Source organism: Sus scrofa, chromosome X, assembly GCF_054392235.1.
Source record: "Sus scrofa isolate SSC_HxYL_T2T_F1_AM1 chromosome X, Sscrofa_HxYL_maternal_Yorkshire_Landrace_v2.0, whole genome shotgun sequence".
Taxonomy (NCBI): domain Eukaryota; kingdom Metazoa; phylum Chordata; class Mammalia; order Artiodactyla; family Suidae; genus Sus; species Sus scrofa.
In genome coordinates, this window is record NC_139401.1 from 111,786,111 (window position 1) to 111,807,584 (window position 21,474).

The following is a 21,474-nucleotide window of genomic DNA, read 5'->3' on the forward strand; positions in this document are numbered from 1 at the left end:
TTGGGTCCCATAGTTTTCGGATTCCTTTCAATGCAAAAAAAAAAAAAAGGTGAATCATCATCATGTACTATCAGGTGATGAATTAACTGAATTTGATTCTATTTTATTGTTAAGATTTAACTCTCAATTTTAGTGTACAAGTTTTTTTTGTGTTTTTTTTTTTTGTTTGTTTGTTTTTTTGTTAAGGGCCGCACTTGTGGCATGTGGAGGTTCACAGGCTAGGGGTCAAATCAGGGCTGTAGCCACTGGCCTGTGCCACAGCCATAGCAATGTGGGATCCGAGCCATGTCTGTGGCCTACACTATAGCTCACGGCAACGCTGGATCCTTAACCCACTGAATGAGGCCAGGGATCAAACCTGCATCCTTGTGGATGGCTAGTTGGGTTCTTTAACCACTGAACCACAATGGGAGCTCTTACAAGTATGTATTTAGTGAAGTAACTATACTACTTAATGTTGAATTTAATCACTTTAATCTGATTTAATTAATTCTTAGAAATTTAGAAAAAGCTAATGGTTTTCCTTCCTCTCTACTTTAGTCCGTGGTAGACGATTGGATAGAGTCATACAAGCATGACCGAGATATAGCACTTCTTGACCTCATCAACTTTTTTATTCAGTGTTCAGGCTGTAAAGGTAAGGTTTATTTATTTTGGAAACAGAATGTTCTCAAATGATCTCTTCATTTTTGGTTCACCTAAAGATATATTAGCGTTTTATATGGAAAATAATGCCAAGATATTGAATTATTTGCATTATAACCATACAGAATATATATAAGGAAAAAAAGAGCAAAGAACAAAGTAAGAGAGAAAATCTTTTGACAGCTGTATTCATACATGAAACTTAACTAAAATCTTGGCAATTTATAATTGTTATGTTACTTTTATTAGATATATTTCCCACTTTCAGCATCTGGTTTTAGGAACAAAGAAATGGATTAAGAAGGGAGGAGGAAGATAATGAAGAGATACAGGTTCAAGTGGCAGGGAATTGTAAAGTTTAGGGAAATAAAAAGTGCCATGAATAAAAGTAAGTAAGTAAGTAAGTAGGTAAGTAAGTAACTAAGTAAGTTAAGTAAGGTGTTGGTGAAATTTCTAGGTTTTTTTTCCCTAAAAGGTAGAAAAACTCTGAGTGGGGAGTGGGATCTTATTTAAAATGTTTACACTTTATTTTAAAAGATTTTGAAATAAGAGCAGGGAAAATATAAAATATAGAAATGTCTTCCCTGGGACCAAAACATTTAGCACACACATTTGGCTAGGGGGACAAAATTTTGAATGTTAGGGAGTCATACATCCTGATCTGGATTAGTAGGAGTCAGTCAAGATCATCGGCTGTTTCTGATCTATTCTGTATCTCCCTAACACTTGGCCCATTCTTAAAATTTCAGAAGGTGCATAGGCAAATGTTTCTAAGGGTATTACATATTTTTAAATGAATATGGCACCTAAAACATAGGCATTAGGAGTCAAGAGGAGAGAAGATTGTTTAAAAATAAATAAAGATGCTAAAAATGACTGATTTAAACAAATCTGAAAAAAAGATCCCAAGAAACAATTTACTTATGTCTACTCCTTTAATTCTACAAAACTTTTTTAAAAATCCTGTTGTTGGAATTGGAAAACAAGTAACATAAAAAGCTAATGCATTTTAATTTGAGGTTGATCACAACTTTGAGTGCAGCCTGCATATTAAATGTTATATGTGTGAGGCCTGATAGGCTTCTCGAGTCTGTGGTCTTAATAATGCCATTAGTGTGGTCAGTTTTTTTTTTTTTTTAATTAATTAATTAATTTATTTTTTTTATTTTCCCACTGTACAGCAAGGGGGTCAGGTTATCCTTAGATGTATACATTGCAGTTACAGTTTTTTCCCCCACCCTTTCTTCTGTTGAGACATGAGTATCTAGACATAGTTCTCAGTGCTATTCAGCAGGATCTCCTTGTAAATCTATTCTAGGTAGTGTGGTCAGTTTTGAGAAATTTTTTAAAATGTCTAAACTTTAGAATACAGAGATTGCCTAGTTTGCTTGACTTCTTAAAGGTAGCTGTAAATCAATATTGGAAAATTCTACTCAATCTGTTTAGAGAAAGTGTTGTAGTAATGACAGTATTATGAGCCACATTAATTCTTTGTAAAATGACATATGTTACTATTATTTTTATTTTGTTTATTCAGTTCATCTTTCTAGAGTAGAAGGATACAAGTACCTCTGTTGTATTATGTAATCAAGGGCCATGTCCTTTGAAAATGGAAGGTTGATTACAGAACAGCTGAACAGGTGCAAGAAATAATTTGATGAGTTGATAACAGTTATCTTTCCTGTTACACTATAGTTTGATCAGTTTTAGTTCCTAATTAGGCTTCTCAATTTCAATTTTAAAACAAAACCATAGAGCATTTTCTCTGTATCAGATAACATTATTTGGCATCAGTGTGTTTTTAGGTCAGGAGCTTGCCCAATCAAACTTAGGTACATTTAAACACTGATATTTATTTTAGAATTAAGAAATGAGATGAGAGGAGGAGCTTTAGAAGTTTGTCAAAATCTATACATTATGGTTGCTTTGAGATTTATATATATATAAATGTTAGTTTTATGGAAATTGTTTTAGGGATTGAGTTACTTGTCTTTAGTAGTACAAAGTTTACTGTACCTGGGTGTAAAACATGGGAAGGTTCTGGAGATGTATCCATGACTCTAGATAAAAATTAAAAACCTTCAAAAGGTCTTTGAGAATGTGCTTCTTTTTGGGTAGGGATGTGGTGCTTTCCTACAAAGTTGTTAATATTTTTAAACTATCATTTGGTTTTTTAATGGTTGTGGTAAGTAAGGAGTCTTTCACAGTACCAGTAGAAATTGATCTAACCTGAGGCTGGGCAGTATAATGTAGATGAATATCTCATAAAAACTTCTCTTTGTCTTAGCATCAGTGTCTTCATCTGTAAAGCCAGGAGTATAGTACCTTGCTTATAGGCCTGTTACCAGGGCTGAAGAGGCTGATGCATGGGAGGCTTGATGGATGTTAGTTCCTGTTCTTTTGGCTTTGGTATGCTACTGGAAGGTCTTAAAGCATACCCATACAGAAGGAGCTCAAGTATCTGTTGTTCCTTTCAGATTTGGGATTGGAAAGAGGATGATATTCTATTGTTTTTAAATTTATGTGTGCACACACACGTGCATGCATCTAATCTACAAAATATAATTTGGTCAGTTGAAATAAATCTGTTAATTATATCTAATTTTTATAGTAAATCTCATCTTCCTGTACCAGAATATATGTTTTTTTTTGGTCATTTTTTGGGCCACACCTGCAGCATATGGAAGTAAATTCCCAGGCTAGGGGTCAAATAGGAGCTGCAGCTGCTGGCTTATGCCACAGGCAAAGCAACGCCAGATCGGAGCCACACCTGTGATCTATACTGCAGCTTTCTGCAAGGCCAGGGTTCAGACCGCATCCTCACAGACACCGTGTTGGGTTCTTAACCTACTGAGCCACAATGGGAATTCTTGAATACTCTTTTTTTAGATGTTACTATATTTATAATATTCTTTTTATTTTTTTACTTTTGCAGCCACACCTGCAGCATTTGGAACTTCCCTGGCTTGGGGTCAAAATGGAGCTGCAGCTGCCAGCCTACACCATGGCCATGGCAACACAGATCTCACCTGCATCTGCAACCTACGCCACAGCTTATAGCAATGCTGGATCCTTAACCCACTGAGCAAGGCCAGGATCGAACCTGCATCCTCACGGAGACTACATTGGGTTTTTAATCTGCTGAACCACAATGGGAACTCCTGTTTATAATATTCATAGTGAGAAGACTGGCAAGGAATAAATAATCTACCATTAGAAATATGGTTTAGAAAAATCAGTTTTTACTTTTTTAAAAAAAAATTTGACACCCTGTTGGTGGAAATTCACATACGTCTTCTTCCTGCATTGTCTCTTACTCATAATTTTTTTCTAGAAATCCTTTTCTGATATTTGATCTATACATGGCTAACTCTTACTACTTTTTTAAATTAAATTTTTTTTTTTTTTTTTTTTTGTCTTTTGAGGTCCGCACCCACGGCACCTGTAGGTTCCCAGGCCAGGGGTCTAATCGGAGCTATAGCTGCTGGCCTTAGCCAGAGCCACAGCAACACGAGATCCAAGCCGCATCTGCAACCTATACCACAGCTCATGGCAACGCCAGATTCTTAACCCACTGAGCAAGGTCAGGGAACCAACCCGCAACCTCATGGTTCCTAGTCGGATTTGTTTCTGCTGCACCACAGTGGGAACTCCACTACTTTTTTTTAAAATTGAAGTATATAGTTGATTTACAATGTTGTGTTAATTTCAGATGTACAGCAAAATGATTCAGTTATACTACTTCTAATGTGCATCCTTTTTTATGTTCTCTCCCATCTTCCTTTAAAACTCTAAGTGTCCTCATTAGATTCCTTTTCTGTGAAATGACTACTTAGAGAATTTTTTTTTTTGTCTGAGCTATAACCTTTCTTGGCTTTTCCCACTCATCAGGGCATTTATTATGTACCTCCATTAATACTTTATTCCCCACTTCCTTCCTTTTTCTTTGTTTATGGTTACAACTATATCACAGGCTTTTGGATGGGCAGGAACTACAACTTACTGCTTAAAGTTTATTTGAAGCCCTTTTAGGGGATGATGGGATGTAGTTGCCTTTCATATAGTTGTGCTTAATAAAGAAACCTGCCTATTACTTGTTCCCTTATTATCTTTAGATTCACCCTCAAGGTTATATCTTAATTTTTTTATCTTTTTAAGGCCACATCTGCGGCATATGGAAGTTCCCAGGCTAGGGGTTGAATTGGAGCTATAGCTGCCAGCCTATGCCACAGCCACAGCAAGGTGGGATCCGAGCCACATCTGCGACCTACACTACAGCTCCTGGCAATGCTGAATCCTTAACCCACTGAGCGAGGCCAGGGATCGAACCTTCATCCTCATGGATACTAATTGGGTTTGTTACCACTGAGCCATCATGGGAACTCCCTTAAGGTTTTAAATGTAATCCTGGATGCTATCTCACGCTTGATGACACAAGCTTTATATTAAAGGGTAGAAGCTAGTGTATATATTTTAGGCATGAGTGAAATAAGTCAGGTAGAAAATGGCTGAGGCTGATTTTGTTAGGAAAATGATAGTTTATCAGAAGTGTGAGGCTGTTTCCTTGTGTATGTTGAGAATGGCATTTGTACTTTATAGGGTTGAGTATCATGGTAAAGACCATGTAATACGGAAGTACTTTAGTGTTAGAGAGACTGGCTTAGAAGGTCTCCATTTTTTTTTTTTCATTTACCATGTATTAACCTCTTATCCTTGAAAATTTCAGGTGTTGTCACAGCAGAAATGTTTAGACATATGCAGAACTCTGAAATAATTCGAAAAATGACTGAAGAGTTTGATGAGGTAAGTTATTACCTCAATTGTTGTGATGATTTTAATGCGTCTTGTTTTCGATTTGCCCTTCAAAGTTTTAAGTTGTGAATGTTAGTGTTGTGGATAAGATCTTTGGTAATAGCAATCCAATAAAATGATGGCTATGTGACCTTCCTTGGGCAAGTTGTCTTAGTGTCAGTTCATCATCTGTAAAATGGAGCTAAAAATACTCATAAGTCAGTTTTAAAGATTGAATTCAATAATGTATGAAAAATTTCTTAGCATTTTACAATGCCTGGCACATAGTAAGAACTTAATAAATGTTAGCTGTATTTATTTGTTAAAAAATTAAAATTTCAAGGAAGAATAAAATTAAGTGCCTACGAATATACTTTAGAATATCATAAAAGGACATATTTAGGGAGCCAGGTGGTAGCTTAGGCAAAAGAATATATACATTTAATATCTTCATGTTTCAAATATCAGTAATAAAAACAATACATATACATAATAAATAATAGCTTAGACTTCAGTAGATTCTTTCTCACAGTAATGCCTTTGAAGTATACTTAGCAATAAAGTCATAGTTAGATTTACTATAATATAAACTCCTTCAGGGCAGAGATTTTTGGTTTTTTTGTTCACAGCTGTATTCCAGCACCAGTAGTTTTACTCTTTAAAACTTTTCACCATGAATTTATAAGTTAAACCTTGTCTCATTTGAGTTTTATTTCATCATTTTTTTCTTACTCAAGTGAAGGAGCTTTCAAATGTCATTCTAAAAGACAGGAATTAAAATGGCTTTGATGATCACTAAGTACTGTTAATCAGTCTCTAAGTCGAGCTGTAATTCATGAGGAATGGTATTATTTAAATCTTCTGATACTAATGTTTTAGTGGGAACTTACCTTTCTTCTAAACAGCTATTTGAGATAGGAATCCTGAAATAAGATTTGAAAATATCAGCAAACCAAGTTGCTAACAACAGTTAAGGTGATAACCTTTCAATACAGCACCAAATGAGCCAATCAGAAAATGTGATAAAATCACCTTAAGTTTCTAGGATAGTTTTGTCAGAAACTCTTTTTTTTTTTTTTTTTTTTTTTTTGTCTTTTTTTGTTGTTATTGTTGTTGCTATTTCTTGGGCTGCTCCTGCGGCATATGGAGGTTCCCAGGCTAGGGGTTGAATCGGAGCTGTAGCCACCGGCCTACACCAGAGCCACAGCAACTCGGGATCCGAGCCGCGTCTGCAACCTACACCACAGCTCACGGCAACGCCGGATCGTTAACCCAGTGAGCAAGGGCAGGGACCGAACCCGCAACCTCATGGTTCCTAGTCGGGATTCGTTAACCACTGCGCCACGACGGGAACTCCCAGAAACTTTTAGAGGTTCTGTATAGTATTGGTCTCTCTTTTTATTTATTTATTTATATCTTATATTTTTTGGTATTTTTAAATTAAAGTATAATTGATTTACAATGTTATGCCAATTTTTGCTGTATCTGCTTTAATTTTTAAATTTTTAAAATTTAAAAATTTTTGGCCGCCCCACGGCATATGTAGCTCCTTGGGCAGGGTTCAGATCTGAGCTGCAGTCGCAACCTAAGCCACAGCTGTGGCAATGCCAGATCCTTAAACCCCTGTGCTGGGCCGGGGATCAAACCTGCTAACGAGTGCTCCTAAGACACCACCAATCCCGTTACGCAGGAGCTCCTTGCTTTTATTTATTATTGGCTTTTTAGGGCTACACCTGCGGCATATGGAAGTTCCCTGGCTAGGGTTCGAATAGGAGCTACAGCTGCTGGTTTACATCATAGCCACAGCAACACTAGGTCTGAGCCACATCTGCGATCTACACCACAGCTCATGGCAGTGCCAGGTCCTTAACCCACTTAGTGAGGCCAGGGATCAAACCCACGTCCTCATGGATACTAGTCAGGTTCCGTTACTGCTGAGCCATGACTCCTCTCTGCCTTTTTTTAAATATTTTTTTAATTTTTTTTTTTATGAGAGTTGTAACATTTATTTTAGGTTCTCTCTTGGGTTTTTTTTTTTTTTCTTTTTTGCCATACAGTCAGTATGTGGGAATTCCTGGGCCAGGGATTGGACCTATGCTGCACAGCAGCAACCAGAGCCACAACGGTGAGAATGCAGGAGCCTCAACCCACTAGGCCATCAGAGAACTCCCCTGCTTTCATTTTTAACACTTGTTTGTTTTTTAATGATTTGTGGAGACTCTCAGTGTTTCTTCATTGGCGACTGCCCCATCTTATATTTAAGAATACTTGACTATCAGTCTTTCCAGGCCCATACTAGCTACATTTCCATTAAAAAAAATTATCTCATTATTTATGTGCGCTATTTGATGTCTTGAAGCCAATGACAACATACATTGTAATGCTTTAATTATTTATAAGTCATATATCAATCCATTAGACTAGGTGAGAATGATTTCATCATTCTGAATCCATTAAAAATATAACTGGTTTGATTTTGGTTCGCTTTTCTTTTTTTAATTCAGTAAATTTTATTGTGTTTATAGTTGTACAACCATCATCATAACCTAATTTTAGAACATATCTGTCCCAAACTCCCAGGGTTTGCTTTTCTTTTAAAGAAACTTATTTCTAATCAGTGTTCTGTGTTGTGTGATGGGAGAGGCTTTTTATTTTTAACCTGAGTAATTGGTATATATTTTCATTGGTTAAAGCGAATTCATTTTATCCATTTTGATTATAAATAAAAGAGCAGAGGTGTTCAAAGGTACCTGTACTTTTGCATATAATTCTTTTGCCTGCTTTGATGACTTATTGTAGAAGATGAGATAAAGGAATCTCTTCAGCTTCTGCTGAGGGTATTTCAAAAACAAGTAAAATTTTATTAAGTCATGAGTTCTAAATGAAATTGTTGTTTAAAATTTCTGTTTTAGGATAGTGGAGATTATCCACTTACCATGGCTGGTCCTCAGTGGAAGAAGTTCAAATCCAGTTTTTGTGAATTCATTGGTGTATTAGTACGGCAGTGTCAATATAGTATCATATATGATGAGTACATGATGGATACGGTCATTTCACTTCTTACAGGATTGTCTGACTCACAAGTCAGAGCATTTCGACATACAAGCACCCTGGCAGGTTGGTATTTAGAAATATTTTCTGTGCATTTCCTTAGGTTAGAGATGAGAATGATTTGAAATAATGGTGACATTAATTAATTTTATTTATTTATTTTTAAAATGATTTTTATTTTTTCCATTATAGTTGATTTACAGTGTTCTGTCAATTTATACTGTACAGCAAAGTGACCCAGTCACACATGTATACACATTCTTTTTATTTTTTTATTTTTTTATTTATTTTTTTGCTATTTCTTTGGGCCGCTCCTGCGGCATATGGAGGTTCCCAGGCTAGGGGTCTAATCGGAGCTGTAGAGCTGCCAGCCTACGCCAGAGCCACAGCAACGCGGGATCCGAGCCGCGTCTGCAACCTACACCACAGCTCACGGCAACGATGGATCGTTAACCCACTGAGCAAGGGCAGGGACCGAACCCGCAACCTCATGGTTCCTAGTTGGATTCGTTAACCACTGCGCCACAACGGGAACTCCTACACATTCTTTTTATCACATTATTCTCCATCATGTTCCATAACAAGTGACGAAATAGTTCCCTGTGCTATACAGCAGGATCTCATTGCTTATCCAGGATCTGTTGCAAAATGCAGTAGTTTGCATCTCTTAACCCAGACTCCCAGTCCATCCCATTCCCTCCTCCTTGGCAACCACAAATCTGTTCTCCAAGTCCATGAGTTTCTTTTCTGTGGATAATTTTGTTTGTAAAGTAACCCCTAAGAGAACATTCTCTCCTCTTCTCCTGACCCCATGAATTACTGAGAATGGATGGTATTTTCAGTTTTGATTCTGTGTAGGGATGCTATAATTAATCTTATGATTAACCTACCTCATTACTATGCTGTAGAAAGGGAGAAGAGGTGGATAGGATAAGAGGTGTTGGGTCCTTGGAATGTGTTTTATCAAAGACAATATTGACAGCAAATTTGTGGAAACTGAAACTTTGGATATGTAGTTCTAAATGGCCTTTATGCATAGTCTCTGCTATCTATACTCCCTGCTGGTATGATGGTCCGGACAGGATCATGCTTATTTAACCACAGAAAGTTGATTTCTCTTGTGTTTCTGAGTAACATAGGCTGAGTCAAATTCTTTGATCTTTAAATTTTAATGAAATGAGTTACACTTTAAGGCTCACATGATTAATTCTAGAACAGTGATAAATCTTCCGGTTTCTCTTTTGTGCCAAAGGTAAAATCGTTCATATACTGTTACTGAATGTGTGCTTTTTGGTTTGAGTTTAAATTGACTAGACATTAATTGTTAAATAAAGTATTCTAAGCCTTAGTGATAGAATATTTTGATTTCTGAAAAAATTTTCATTCTCTAAGTGTGGGAATATTTTTTTCTTTTTTGATCTCCGCACTGCATATACAGTTCCCGGGCCAGGGGTCAGATCTGAGCCGTAGTTGTAGCTTAAGCTGTAGCTGCAGCAGTACTGGCCCCTTAACCCACTGTGCTGGACTGGCGATTGAACCTGAGTCCCAGCGCTCCTAAGAAGCTGCCTGTCCCGTTGTGCCACAGTGGAAAACTCAAAGAAATATTGTTTTCCTTTAGAGTATTTCTCCAAAGAATGAAAGCTGTGATTAAAGATGTACTTTTGCTAAACCCTCTATTTAAAAAAATAAAACACAGACAATTTCCCTGTCGGTTTTGTTTTCAGATTTGAGGTCACAGAATGTGAATGTGATCTTGCTGTATGAATTTAGGTAACTTTAGTATTAAGAACTTGAATGATTAAATTATAACATGTTTGAGGGCATAAGGTGAATAATTTAAAATCAGAATGTCAGACTGGTTTGCTGAGGATGTGGAATAGCTCAGAGCGCAAGATTGAAAATCTCTTAAAGAGAGGCATTAGCCACAAATTAGGTTTAGTTTTGTATTGTAATGTCATGCAATGAACCAAATCTGAGAAATAGTCTGGACTAAGCTAAAGAAAGCATAAAATGGAGTTCCCTTTGTGGCTCAGTGGTTAACGAATCCGACTAAGAACTATGAGGTTGTGTGTTTGATGCCTGGCCTTGCTCAGTGGGTTAAGGATCTGGCGTTGCTGCGAGCTGTGGTGTAGGTTGTAGACACAGCTCGGATCCCGCATTGCTGTGGCTCCCTAGCCTGGGAACCTCCATATGCCGCGGGAGCGGCCCAAGAAAATGGCAAAAAGACAAAAAAAAAAAAAGCATAAAATGATCAGATACTTCAGTTAATAAATTTCTAATCATAGGCAGTGAGTTTTGTCTCAGGAGCAAGAGTTCAATAACAGAAGATGGAGATTTGGAGGAACTCTGATGAAAAATGCTTTGTTTTTTATTTAAACATTTTTGGCCACACTTACGACATGGGGAAGTTCCCACGCCAGGGTTAGAACCCATGCCAGACGAGTGACCTGAGCCACAGCAGCGATGTCAGGTCCTTTAACCCCCGGTGCTACCAGGGAACTCCTGAAAAGCGCTTTATTGAGTGATATTTTACTCTTTGTACTTTTGACTTTTTATCTAGATCTGTTTTTCCTAATCTCACCATTGTCTTTATGATGATACGTAATAGAGTAAAGTGAAAGGAAATAAAATACTGATAAGACTCTCCAACATTTCTATACATTGTACTTGATAAAGCACTTAAGGAGTTCCCGTTGGGGCTCAGTGGTAACGAACCCGACTAGTATCCGTGAGGATGTGGGTTTGATCCCTGGCTCTGCTAGCGGGTTAAGGATCTGGCATTGCTGTGAGCTGTGGTGTAGGTCGCAGACACCGCTCAGATCTGGTGTTGCTGTGGTTGTGGTGCATAGGCTGGCAGCTGTAGCTCTGATTCTACCCCTAGCCTGGGAACTTCCATATGCTTCCATACCCCCCCCAAATGATTGCTGTATGGATCAAAATTTATTTAGGAGGTGAATCATGATCTCTGAAAAAAAATTGTTGTAAGGGACATACCATTAAAATAGTGGGATTTGAGCCTAGTCTAGAGTCACATTATCTAGTTTTGAATCTTGGTTTAAATACATATATGAACTGTGTAATCTGAAGGAGATTTCTTTTTTTTTTTTTTTTTTGTCTTTTTGTCTTTTTGCCATTTCTTGGGCCGCTCCTGCGGCATATGGAGGTTCTCAGGCTAGGGGTCGAATCGGAGCTGTAGCCACCGGCCTACGCCAGAGCCACAGCAACGCGGGATCCAAGCCGTGTCTGCAACCTACACCACAGCTCACGGCAACGCCGGATCGTTAACCCACTGAGCAAGGGCAGGGAACGAACCCTCAACCTCATGGTTCCTAGTCAGATTCGTTAACCACTGCGCCACGACGGGAACTCCAGATTTCTTAATCTCCCTGAGCTTCAGGTTCTCCATGAATGAAATGGGGATAATATCTAACTTTGAGGGCTCTTATAAGGATTAGGAGATAATGCATGAAAAGTATTTAACATAGGTAATTGACTGACATATAATAAATATTCAGAACACATTAGCTGTTCTTTTACTATTGCTGTTGTTATTTGTAGCAGCTGTATTTTCTTTTCTGTTAGAAGTGGAACAGCCCATCTTGTTTTTAATTTCTCTTAATTTGATCTTAAATTGTAAATTTTTGCATCTGTGAGACTAATTTCAACATTTTTCATTTAAAAATAGCTATGAAGTTGATGACAGCTTTGGTAAATGTGGCACTAAATCTAAGCATTAATATGGATAATACACAAAGACAATATGAGGCAGAAAGGAATAAAATGATTGGAAAACGAGCCAACGAGAGGCTAGAACTTTTGCTGCAGAAGCGGAAAGAGGTAAATTTTTGTCTTAAATCTTTAAGCTATCAATTTGTGACCAACTTGGTTACCATTAATTATGATATGACTTTGCTAGTTCATCAGATAAAATTTTTTGAAAAATATAAATAACATGTTTCAGGTTATTTATATGTCTAGCTTATTTTTGTTGATTATCCATGCCAGCAATACATTCTGTGTATATTTTCTTTCTGTGGACTGGGATTAAGAATTCAAGGGTTAAGGAGTCCTGAGCCAGTCTGACAGGTTGTTTTATGCTTTGGTGTTATTCATCTCTACTATGAAAATAGCTTTCTTAACTTCCTCCCTCAGTTTATTATCAAGATGAAATGAGGTTTCACTTAGATGAAATCAATTTGAAAAATAACTTTTAAACTATTTATGGTGTCATAATCTTTTTTGTTTGTTTCTTTTTTGTAGTGTAGGAAATTATTGGTTAACATTAATGACTGACCACCAAATTCAACTTTGAAGGGGAAAATATTTTTTCAGTTTTATGCTAAGTAAAAATAAATAAAACCTTTTGATGTATTTTTGATTGAAATTCCACCTTCCATGGTGATATAATATTTTTCTAATATTTTTCTATCTGATATGGGGATGTTTATTTTTATTTCTAATAGGCAAAGTCTGATGTTTCAGAAATGATGGTAATAGGAGTTCCCTTCGTGGCTCAGTGGTTAACGAATCCGACTAGGAACCATGAGGTTGTGGGTTCGGTCCCTGGCCTTGCTCAGTGGGTTACGGATCCGGCGTTGCTATGAGCTGTGGTGTAGGTCGCAGACGCAGCTCGGATCCCGCATTGCTGTGGCTCTGGCATAGACCAGCAGCTACAGCTCCGATTCAACCCCTAGCCTGGGCACCTCCATATGCCATGGGAGCGGCCCTAGAAAAGGCAAAAAGACAAACAAACAAACAAACAAAAAGTTGGTAGTACACTTGAGTTAAAATATCTGCAGTGGTACTTAGTTGGTTTTGACATTTTTGGGGGGATAGACTTTTTATAGCTAAAGTCAGTTAATTCTGAGATAGCCAATAACTTCTAATGCTCCTGCTCAAGAAAAGCTAGAAAAATCTTGCCATGTTTCCCCATGCCTAAATTCCTCATCTTTTTCGTATACAGTTAACTCTTGAACAACAGAGGTTTGAACTGCACTTATACATGAATTTTTTCAGTAGTAAATATCATAGTACTTACTTACAATACCCACGGTTGGTTGACTCTTCGGTCGTGGAACCTCACACATGGAGAAACTGTGGATATAGAGGAACAACCACACACACAGGGCCAACCAAGTTATTTTTGGACTTTCAACTGCAGAGGGTCGGCACCTGCAGGCGTCATGTTGTTCAAGGGTCAACTGTAGTTTGAAATGAAGAATTGACCTTCTTGCCCCTTAATTTAGTTAATTTTATTGGATGATTTATTAGCTGAACATAATGCATGTCTTAGTCCTTGAAATTATGTCTTAATTCTAAGATTCTGAATATAGAATGAGTGGATAATATAGGTAAAAGAGTTTTGAGATTGAAATTCTTGCACAAACACGAAATAATATTTCTAGGTTAAGTTTTTTAACATGTTGGAAGACCACCTGTGTCTTTGACTGTGCTAATGAATACAAGTGCATGCCTTTGTTATCATTATTTGGAAATGTTACGTTGATCTTTTCTGTAGTTTTCTTCATTTTTGTTTCATTTATTTCTGCTCTGATCTTTATGATTTCTTTCCTTCTGCTAACCTGGGGTTTTGTCTGTTCTCTCTCTAGTTGCTTTAGGTATAAAGTTAGGTTGTTTATTTGAGCTTTTTCTTGTTTCCTGGGAAATGTTAGATTATATTCATGAAAAGAAATTTTTTATAAAAATACGCAACATAATTCTAAAAGCTAATTGTTGTTTAAATTTTGAAAGGTTTTTCTTGTAATTCTTAAGCTCCTAATTGAAAATATATGAGAGTAGATAATTCAACCAAGATTCGAAATGTTTACTTGATTATTTCAAGTGAGCCTTGTTTCTCTCAAAAATATTTAGCAAGGAGACATTTTTTTTTTTTTTTTGCCAAGTTATTTAACTCAAGTCCCTTTTGTTCTTTGACTAGGCGCTAGTTGACTTATTTTCTTTTTTTCTTTTTTTTGGGCCACATTCACGGCACATGAAAGTTATCTGGCAGAGCTGCAGCTGCTGCAATGCTGTATTCTTTAACCCACTGCACCAGGATGGAGATAGAATGCTTCTGCAGTGACCCAAGCTGCTGTAGTCGGATTCTTAACCCACCGCACCACAGAGGGAACTCCTTTTTTTTTCTTTAAAAATTTTTTCTAAAGATTTTTAAATTTTTTTTTGTCTTTTTAAGTCCACACTGTGGCATATGTGGAGGTTCCTAGGCTAGGGGTTGAATTGCAGCTGTAGCCACTGGCCTATGCCACAGCCATGGCAATGCCAGATCCAAGCCGTATCTGCAACCTGTACCATAGCTCACAGCAACACCGGTTCCTTAACCCACTGAGTGAGGCCAGGGATTGAACCTGCATCCTCATGGATACTAGTTGGGCTGGTTTCTGCTGAGCCACAATGGGAACTCCTATTTAGAGTTACTTTTGATATCAGAGTTGTTTCCATCATTTTTAATTGGAGGTGCATTGTCTCTCACTTTTGAGGATGGAGATTACTTAGATGTGGTTGCAAAGTTTGTTATCATAGATGGGACTCTATTGGCATTATTTGGTTTGAGAATTTCAGCCAGCTCTGCAAGGCCATGTTGAACCTGAATAAATACTGCTTTGCTTTTTTTTGTTTGTTTAGTTTTTGTTTTTTTTGGTTGTTGTTTGTTAGTTTGTTTTTGCTTTTTAGGGCCACACCTGCAGCATGTGGAGGTTCCCAGGCTAGGGGTTGAATCAGAGCTACAGCTGCCAGCCTACACCACAGCCACAGCAATGCAGGATCCTTAACCCACTGATCAAGGCCAGGGATAGAACCCGCAACGTCATGGTTCCTAGGAGGATTTGTTTCTGCTGCGCCACATCAGGAACCTCAGTTTTTTTAAAATTAAAGTATAGTTGATTTACAATGTTGTTCCAACTTCTGCTTCACAGCAAAGTGACCCAGTCATACACATATGCACATTCCCTTTCTTATATTATCTTCCATTATGAATATAGTTCCCTGTGCTTAGAGTAGGAACTTTTACACAATGGTAGTATGTGAGCATACAAAAAAAAATTAATCTACCAGCTAAACATTAAAAGCCACGTACAGATATTCCAGGGTCAAGGGACTTTAACTACCTGATATGCAATGGTCTTAATTTTTCTATGTGGATACTTTCATCTAGTAGAATTAATGATGGATATAGTCACCAAAACACTGGAGAAAACTGCATTTGTGCTTAGAACAACTTTTAGATGTTCTTTTGGTTGTCTTCCATTACAATTATAAAGAAATGATGTGTTCTTTTCAGCTTCAAGAAAATCAAGATGAAATAGAAAATATGATGAATGCAATATTTAAGGGAGTGTTTGTACATAGATACCGGTAAGTCAGGACAGTTTTTTCTATGTAATTCTTTTTCTATTCAAGTTTGAATATTTTAGTGGTTTAGGTAGTATAAATTTAGTCGAAATAAGGTTAAAGTAAGATCAGAGTTAGAATCTAAGCTCTTCCACGATCGATACACTCTTGGCAAGCTTCTTTAACTGCTCTGAACTTTGTTTCCTGTCTAAAAAATGGAGTAATGTTATGCTCGACTTAGATTCCCAGCAAATGGAAGTTATTGCTGTTCTTGGGAGTCAAGGTGCATAATACTTCATTGCTTTTGGATAAATTAAGTTAGTAAAGACTGTACTTACTGATCCCTGATGCTTTCCTTTTCCATTTGATTATCAGTGGGAAAATTTGGATAGATTTAAGTGAGGTGTTTCCTTTACTTTGAATGAACACAGAAAAGAAACAGGCAATCTCATCACCATTTCTGCTATAACCTATTTAAATGTTGGTGGCATTTTTATTCAATTTCTCTGTCATTTCCTCAACTTAGCAGTTGCTGAATCAGGTTAATACTTCCTTTGTAATATCCTTTTATCCATTCTTAACCTTTTTATTTCTGTTGTCACCGTTACTCTTAGTCTATTCCCTCATCATTCTCATGCCTAGAGATTATTGAAGTTTACTTAAAATGTTCTTTTGTTGCATTATTCCTCTGTTCAAAAGCTTTGAGTGACTCACCAGTACCTACAGGATGAAATTAAAATAATTTAGTCCGGCATTCAGATCCAAATTGAGCTTGGCCTCAGTATTATGTGTAACTGGTTCTCACCTGGAAAATTATGCTCTAACCAGACTGGTATTCCTACTGTCTTCTGTACATGCCATGTCCAGCAGGTGTGAGCAAAGGCTGGGTTATGGCATGGTGGGGATCAAATTTTGTTGGTAGTTTTATTTAACTTAAAATATTTATACGGTGATAATATTTGACCATAGCTTTGACAATTAGACTAAGCTCTTGGCATTCAGAGGCCATGTTTCAATTCTCTTTTAAACATCCAATAATACTTGAGATAGTATTATACTTATATTTGGTATGAAATATTTGGCATTGCTTAAATGAAACACAAGTCCTTGAGGTATCTGGCACTAATATGCATAATTTTCCTTCCTCCATGTAGCGATGCAATAGCTGAAATCCGAGCTATTTGTATTGAAGAAATTGGCATTTGGATGAAAATGTATAGTGATGCCTTTCTTAATGACAGTTATTTAAAATATGTTGGTTGGACTATGCATGATAAGGTAAGATAGACCTTATAAGCTGCTTGTCTTTGTACGCATTGGCATAGCTATCTTCAGCTCTCATTCATAGTGAGTTATCTGCATGTAATGTAAGTATAAATGGGAGCGCATTCTTGTAGGCTTCTCTCCCTTCTATCTGCTACATGAAAATATGGTCTGTGTCAAATAAAGTCCCCTAGATTGTTGAATCTTTGAATCCTGGCCTCTTATTTAGCCTTCAGTCTTGAGTCACTTTTTCTGTACTGAATCATTAGGATCATGTAGATGACGATTTGAGCCAATTCTTACAGCAGTAGGAGTTCTTAACTTTGTTAATATATAAGTGCTATATATATAAAATGTTCTAGAAATTTTGATCTTCTTGATAACCATGTATCTTAGCCAGATTATCAATTACAATTTGGCATCTGACCTTTATTTTTTATTTTTAGTATTCATCTACCTTTCTCTTATGCTGCCTCTTCACTAGCCTTGAAGTTCTTTGTATATATCCTTTACAAATATTACCTTCTGTAAAGGAAAACTTACTGTGAAATAAAAGTTACTATCGTCATTCACAATAGTACTGCTCTGAACAAATTTTCAAAAACTTTCCATTTGACTTACAGAAATAGTGACCCCCAAAGTTATTTACTCTTAAATGTATATTTTGATTATTCTTTTTGCATTATCAAAGATGAGAGTTTCTGAAGAAATGCTATTGTATAGAACATATTTGAAAGTAGTATAAAAGATTGTATATTATCTTGAATGTTCAGGTTGGAAATACGCCAAGTTTTAATGTATTTTCTTCTCTTGTTTCAGCAAGGTGAGGTAAGACTCAAATGTCTCACTGCTCTACAAGGGCTTTATTATAACAAAGAACTTAACTCCAAACTGGAGCTATTTACCAGTCGGTTCAAGGTTAGTATTATTTTAAGTATTTAGAAATTACCAATTATTTGAAAGTATTTTTCTCTTGCTTTCCCTTTAAGAATATTTTAATTCTTTGTTCTTAGGATAGAATTGTGTCTATGACCCTTGACAAAGAATATGATGTTGCAGTACAAGCAATAAAATTACTCACTCTTGTTTTACAGTAAGTATGTATTTATTGTGTATTGATAATGACTAGATATCTACATAATACATTAGAGTACTTGGTTTACATTTATCTAGTTTAAAGTTAAACACTCAAGTATACTAAATATGCTTATCATATTTTGTCACGTTTAGAAATTAGTATTTACTGAAACTTCTCATTAAACAATCTGAATTTAAAACATTCCATTATGTTAAAGTGTAAGAGTGATGCAGTTCAATTATTTCCTTTTTAAAAAAGTTGTGGGTAATATATATAAGATACGATTTACTGTTTTAAACATATTTAAGTGTACAGATGGATGGCATTAAGTACATTCATGTTGTTGTGCAGCCATCATCATTATCAGTCTCCAGAACTTTTTTTATCATCTCATGCTGAAACCCTGTAGCTGTTAAACACTGTCTCATTCCTCTCTCTCCCCAACCCCTGGTGACCACTGTTCTCTTTTTTATCTCTGAATTTGGTTATTTTAGTTACCTCAATATTTGTCCTTTTGTATTAGGCTTATTACACTTTGCATAATGTCTTCAAAGTTCATCGGTATTATATTATTTATCAGAGTTTCATTCTTTTTTGAGATTCATTATGTTTCATTGTATGTGTATACCACAGTTGATTTTTTCATTCATCTATCAATGGATATTTAGATTGTTAACATGACCCAATTTCATTTCACAGCTTTTTATTTATTTAAAAAAATTTTTTTTTGTCTTTTCTAGAGCCGCATCCATAGCATATGGAGGTTCCCAGGCTAGGGATCTAGTCGGAGCTGTAGCTGCCGGCCTATACCAGAGCCACAGCAATGTGGGATCTGAGCCACGTCTGCGACCTATACCACAGCTCACAGCAATGCCAGATCCTTAACCCACTGAGCGAGGCCAGGGATGGAACCGGCAACCTCATGGTTCCTAGTCGGATTCTCTAACCACTGAGCCACGATGGGAACTCCAGCTTTTTTTTTTTAAATCATAGCATGCTCATATGGAAAATTCATCACAAAAAAGTAGCTGGCAACATTCTGATTTAAAGAAAAAGAGAGACGACTGCCCAGTATGATTTTAAGTCATATTGTAAAACCATAGTAATTTTAAATTTTGGTACCGGTATGTGAATAGACAGAAATTAGTGGCACAGAATAAAGACAAATGTAAATGTATCCAGGAACCTAGTATAGGGTAAATGTGGTTTCCTATCAGAAAATAAATGGTTTTATTACAACTAGGTTCTATTTGGGGGGGGAAATTAAATTGATTCATATTTTATTCCTTATATAGAAATGATTTCCAGGTGGATAGAATATCTAAATGTAAATAAATGAAACCATTAAAGTGCTAGATGAAAATATGGGGAGGAGTAAACATTTTCATTTTATTTTATTGTATTTTTTGTCTTTTTTTTCTTTTCTAGGGCCACACCCGTGGCATATGGAGGTTCCCAGGCTAGGGGTCGAATTGGAGCTGTAGCCGCCAGCCTATGCCAGAGTCACAGCAATGCCAGATCTGAGCCGCGTCTGCAACCTACACCACAGGTCACTGCAATGCCGGATCCGTAACCCACTGAGTGAGGCCAGGGATCAAACCCACGACCTCATGGTTCCTAGTAGGATTTGCTAACCACAGAGCCACAATAGGAACTCATGTTTTTATTTTATATGTAAACTGCCTGAGCAACATCTTTCTGAGCATGACATAAAACCTAGACATTAAAAATTACTGATTTTAACTACATAAAAAACTAAAATGGGAGTTAACATTGTGGCTCAGTGGAAACGAATCTGACTAGCATCCATGAAGATTCAGGTTCAATCCCTGGCCTCGTCCAGTAGGTTAAGGATCCGGCGTTGCTGTGAGCTGTGGTGTAGGTTGCAGACATGGCTCATATCCAGCATTGCTGTGGCCAGCTACAGCTCCCACTCGACCCTTAGCCTGGAAACCTCCATAAGCTGCAACTCCGGCCCTAAAAAACAAACAAAAACTAAAATGTGTATATGACATAAAATATAAACTCAGAAGACAAATGACAGATTGGGCAGAATATTTGCATCATAGGAGAGGAGTCACTTTCAATAAATTAATAAAAAGAACAGAAACCCAATAGGAAAAGATTCAGAGGTTAGGAACCAGATCATCGACAGGAAAAAAAAAATTAAACATATGAAAAGGTGTTTAGCCACACTTAGAGTTATGTATATTAAAATGAGACCAGGGGTTCTCTTGTGATGCAGCAGATTAAGGACCTGGTTTAGTTACTGCTGTGGCTTGGGTCACTGCTGTGGTGCCGGTTCTGTCCCTGGCCTGGGAACTTCCACATGCTATGGGTGTAGCCAAAAAATAAAAAATAAATAAAATGAGACCATTTATTAAAAAATAAATTAAATGAGACCATTTATTACCTATTTAACAAAGATACAGAATATGTTTGGTAATACCCTATGTTGGTGAGGGCTATGTAAAAACAGACCCTTATATATTATTGATGGGACTATAAATTGGTATAAACTCTTCCAAAGCTTGGCAGTATCTCTTCAAAATTTAAAATGCTCACAGTCTCTAATATAGCTATAATAGAATTTTGGAAATACCTTAGATAAGTTTTGTTTTTGTTTTTTTTTGGTTTTTTTTTGTTTTTTTTTGTTTGTTTGTTTGTTTTTTTTTTGGCCTTCCCATGGCAAATGGAGTTCCCGGGCCAGGGATCAGGCCTGAGTGGTAGGTGAGGTGCCACATCCTTAACCCACTGTGCCGAGCTGGAGATCAAACCTGCGTTTCAGTGCTCCCAAAATGCCACTGAGTTGTAGCACAGCAGGAACTCCATAGGTGATTATTAATAAAGGAAGAATAAGTTCATATGTAAGATAATACAAGCACCTTATAGGGGTTATCTCATTTAATTCAGCAGTCTTGTGAGATGGGGTGGTTAACCTCATTCATATGTGATCGACTACGTTGCAGTCATTAAAAAGACCACTCTTGGAGCACTGACATTTTCTGAAAATTCGCTTAACTAGGGGAGATTTTGAGCATTCTTAACTATTGCATTTTTCTTTAATATTTAATTGGATTTAAAAATTATAAACTATTATATACATATTTTATAAAAATATTGAAAGATCCTGAAATAAATAATACAATAGTACTCATATTTCTGTAACTTCCTCCCCCCCTCTTCCTCTGTAATACTCTGTAGGCATCTTTTCTTGTTTCTGGCATTTTAGTGAAGGGTAATAGACAGCCATTTTTGTTGTTTCAGGTATGTGTGTGTGAGATAACTGAAACTTGTCA

General features: G+C 36.7%; 1 protein-coding gene across 14 annotated transcripts in view; it reads left to right on the forward strand.

Annotated features, from left to right (window-relative positions):
• The window catches only part of STAG2 (STAG2 cohesin complex component), a 140,124-nt gene that overhangs the window by 67,806 nt on the left and 50,844 nt on the right, over positions 1-21,474 (forward strand). For 12 of the 14 annotated variants that reach the window (XM_013986403.3, XM_021080228.2, XM_005673884.4 and 9 more), the window contains 8 exons: positions 541-637; positions 5,372-5,448; positions 8,349-8,553; positions 12,173-12,324; positions 15,785-15,858; positions 16,989-17,112; positions 17,917-18,015; positions 18,111-18,190. The exons of the other annotated variants lie outside the window; for them this stretch is intronic. In XM_013986403.3, the coding sequence (XP_013841857.1) occupies positions 541-637; positions 5,372-5,448; positions 8,349-8,553; positions 12,173-12,324; positions 15,785-15,858; positions 16,989-17,112; positions 17,917-18,015; positions 18,111-18,190 (908 nt within the window). The remainder of the gene's footprint in view (positions 1-540; positions 638-5,371; positions 5,449-8,348; positions 8,554-12,172; positions 12,325-15,784; positions 15,859-16,988; positions 17,113-17,916; positions 18,016-18,110; positions 18,191-21,474) is intronic. 14 annotated transcript variants of the gene reach the window in all.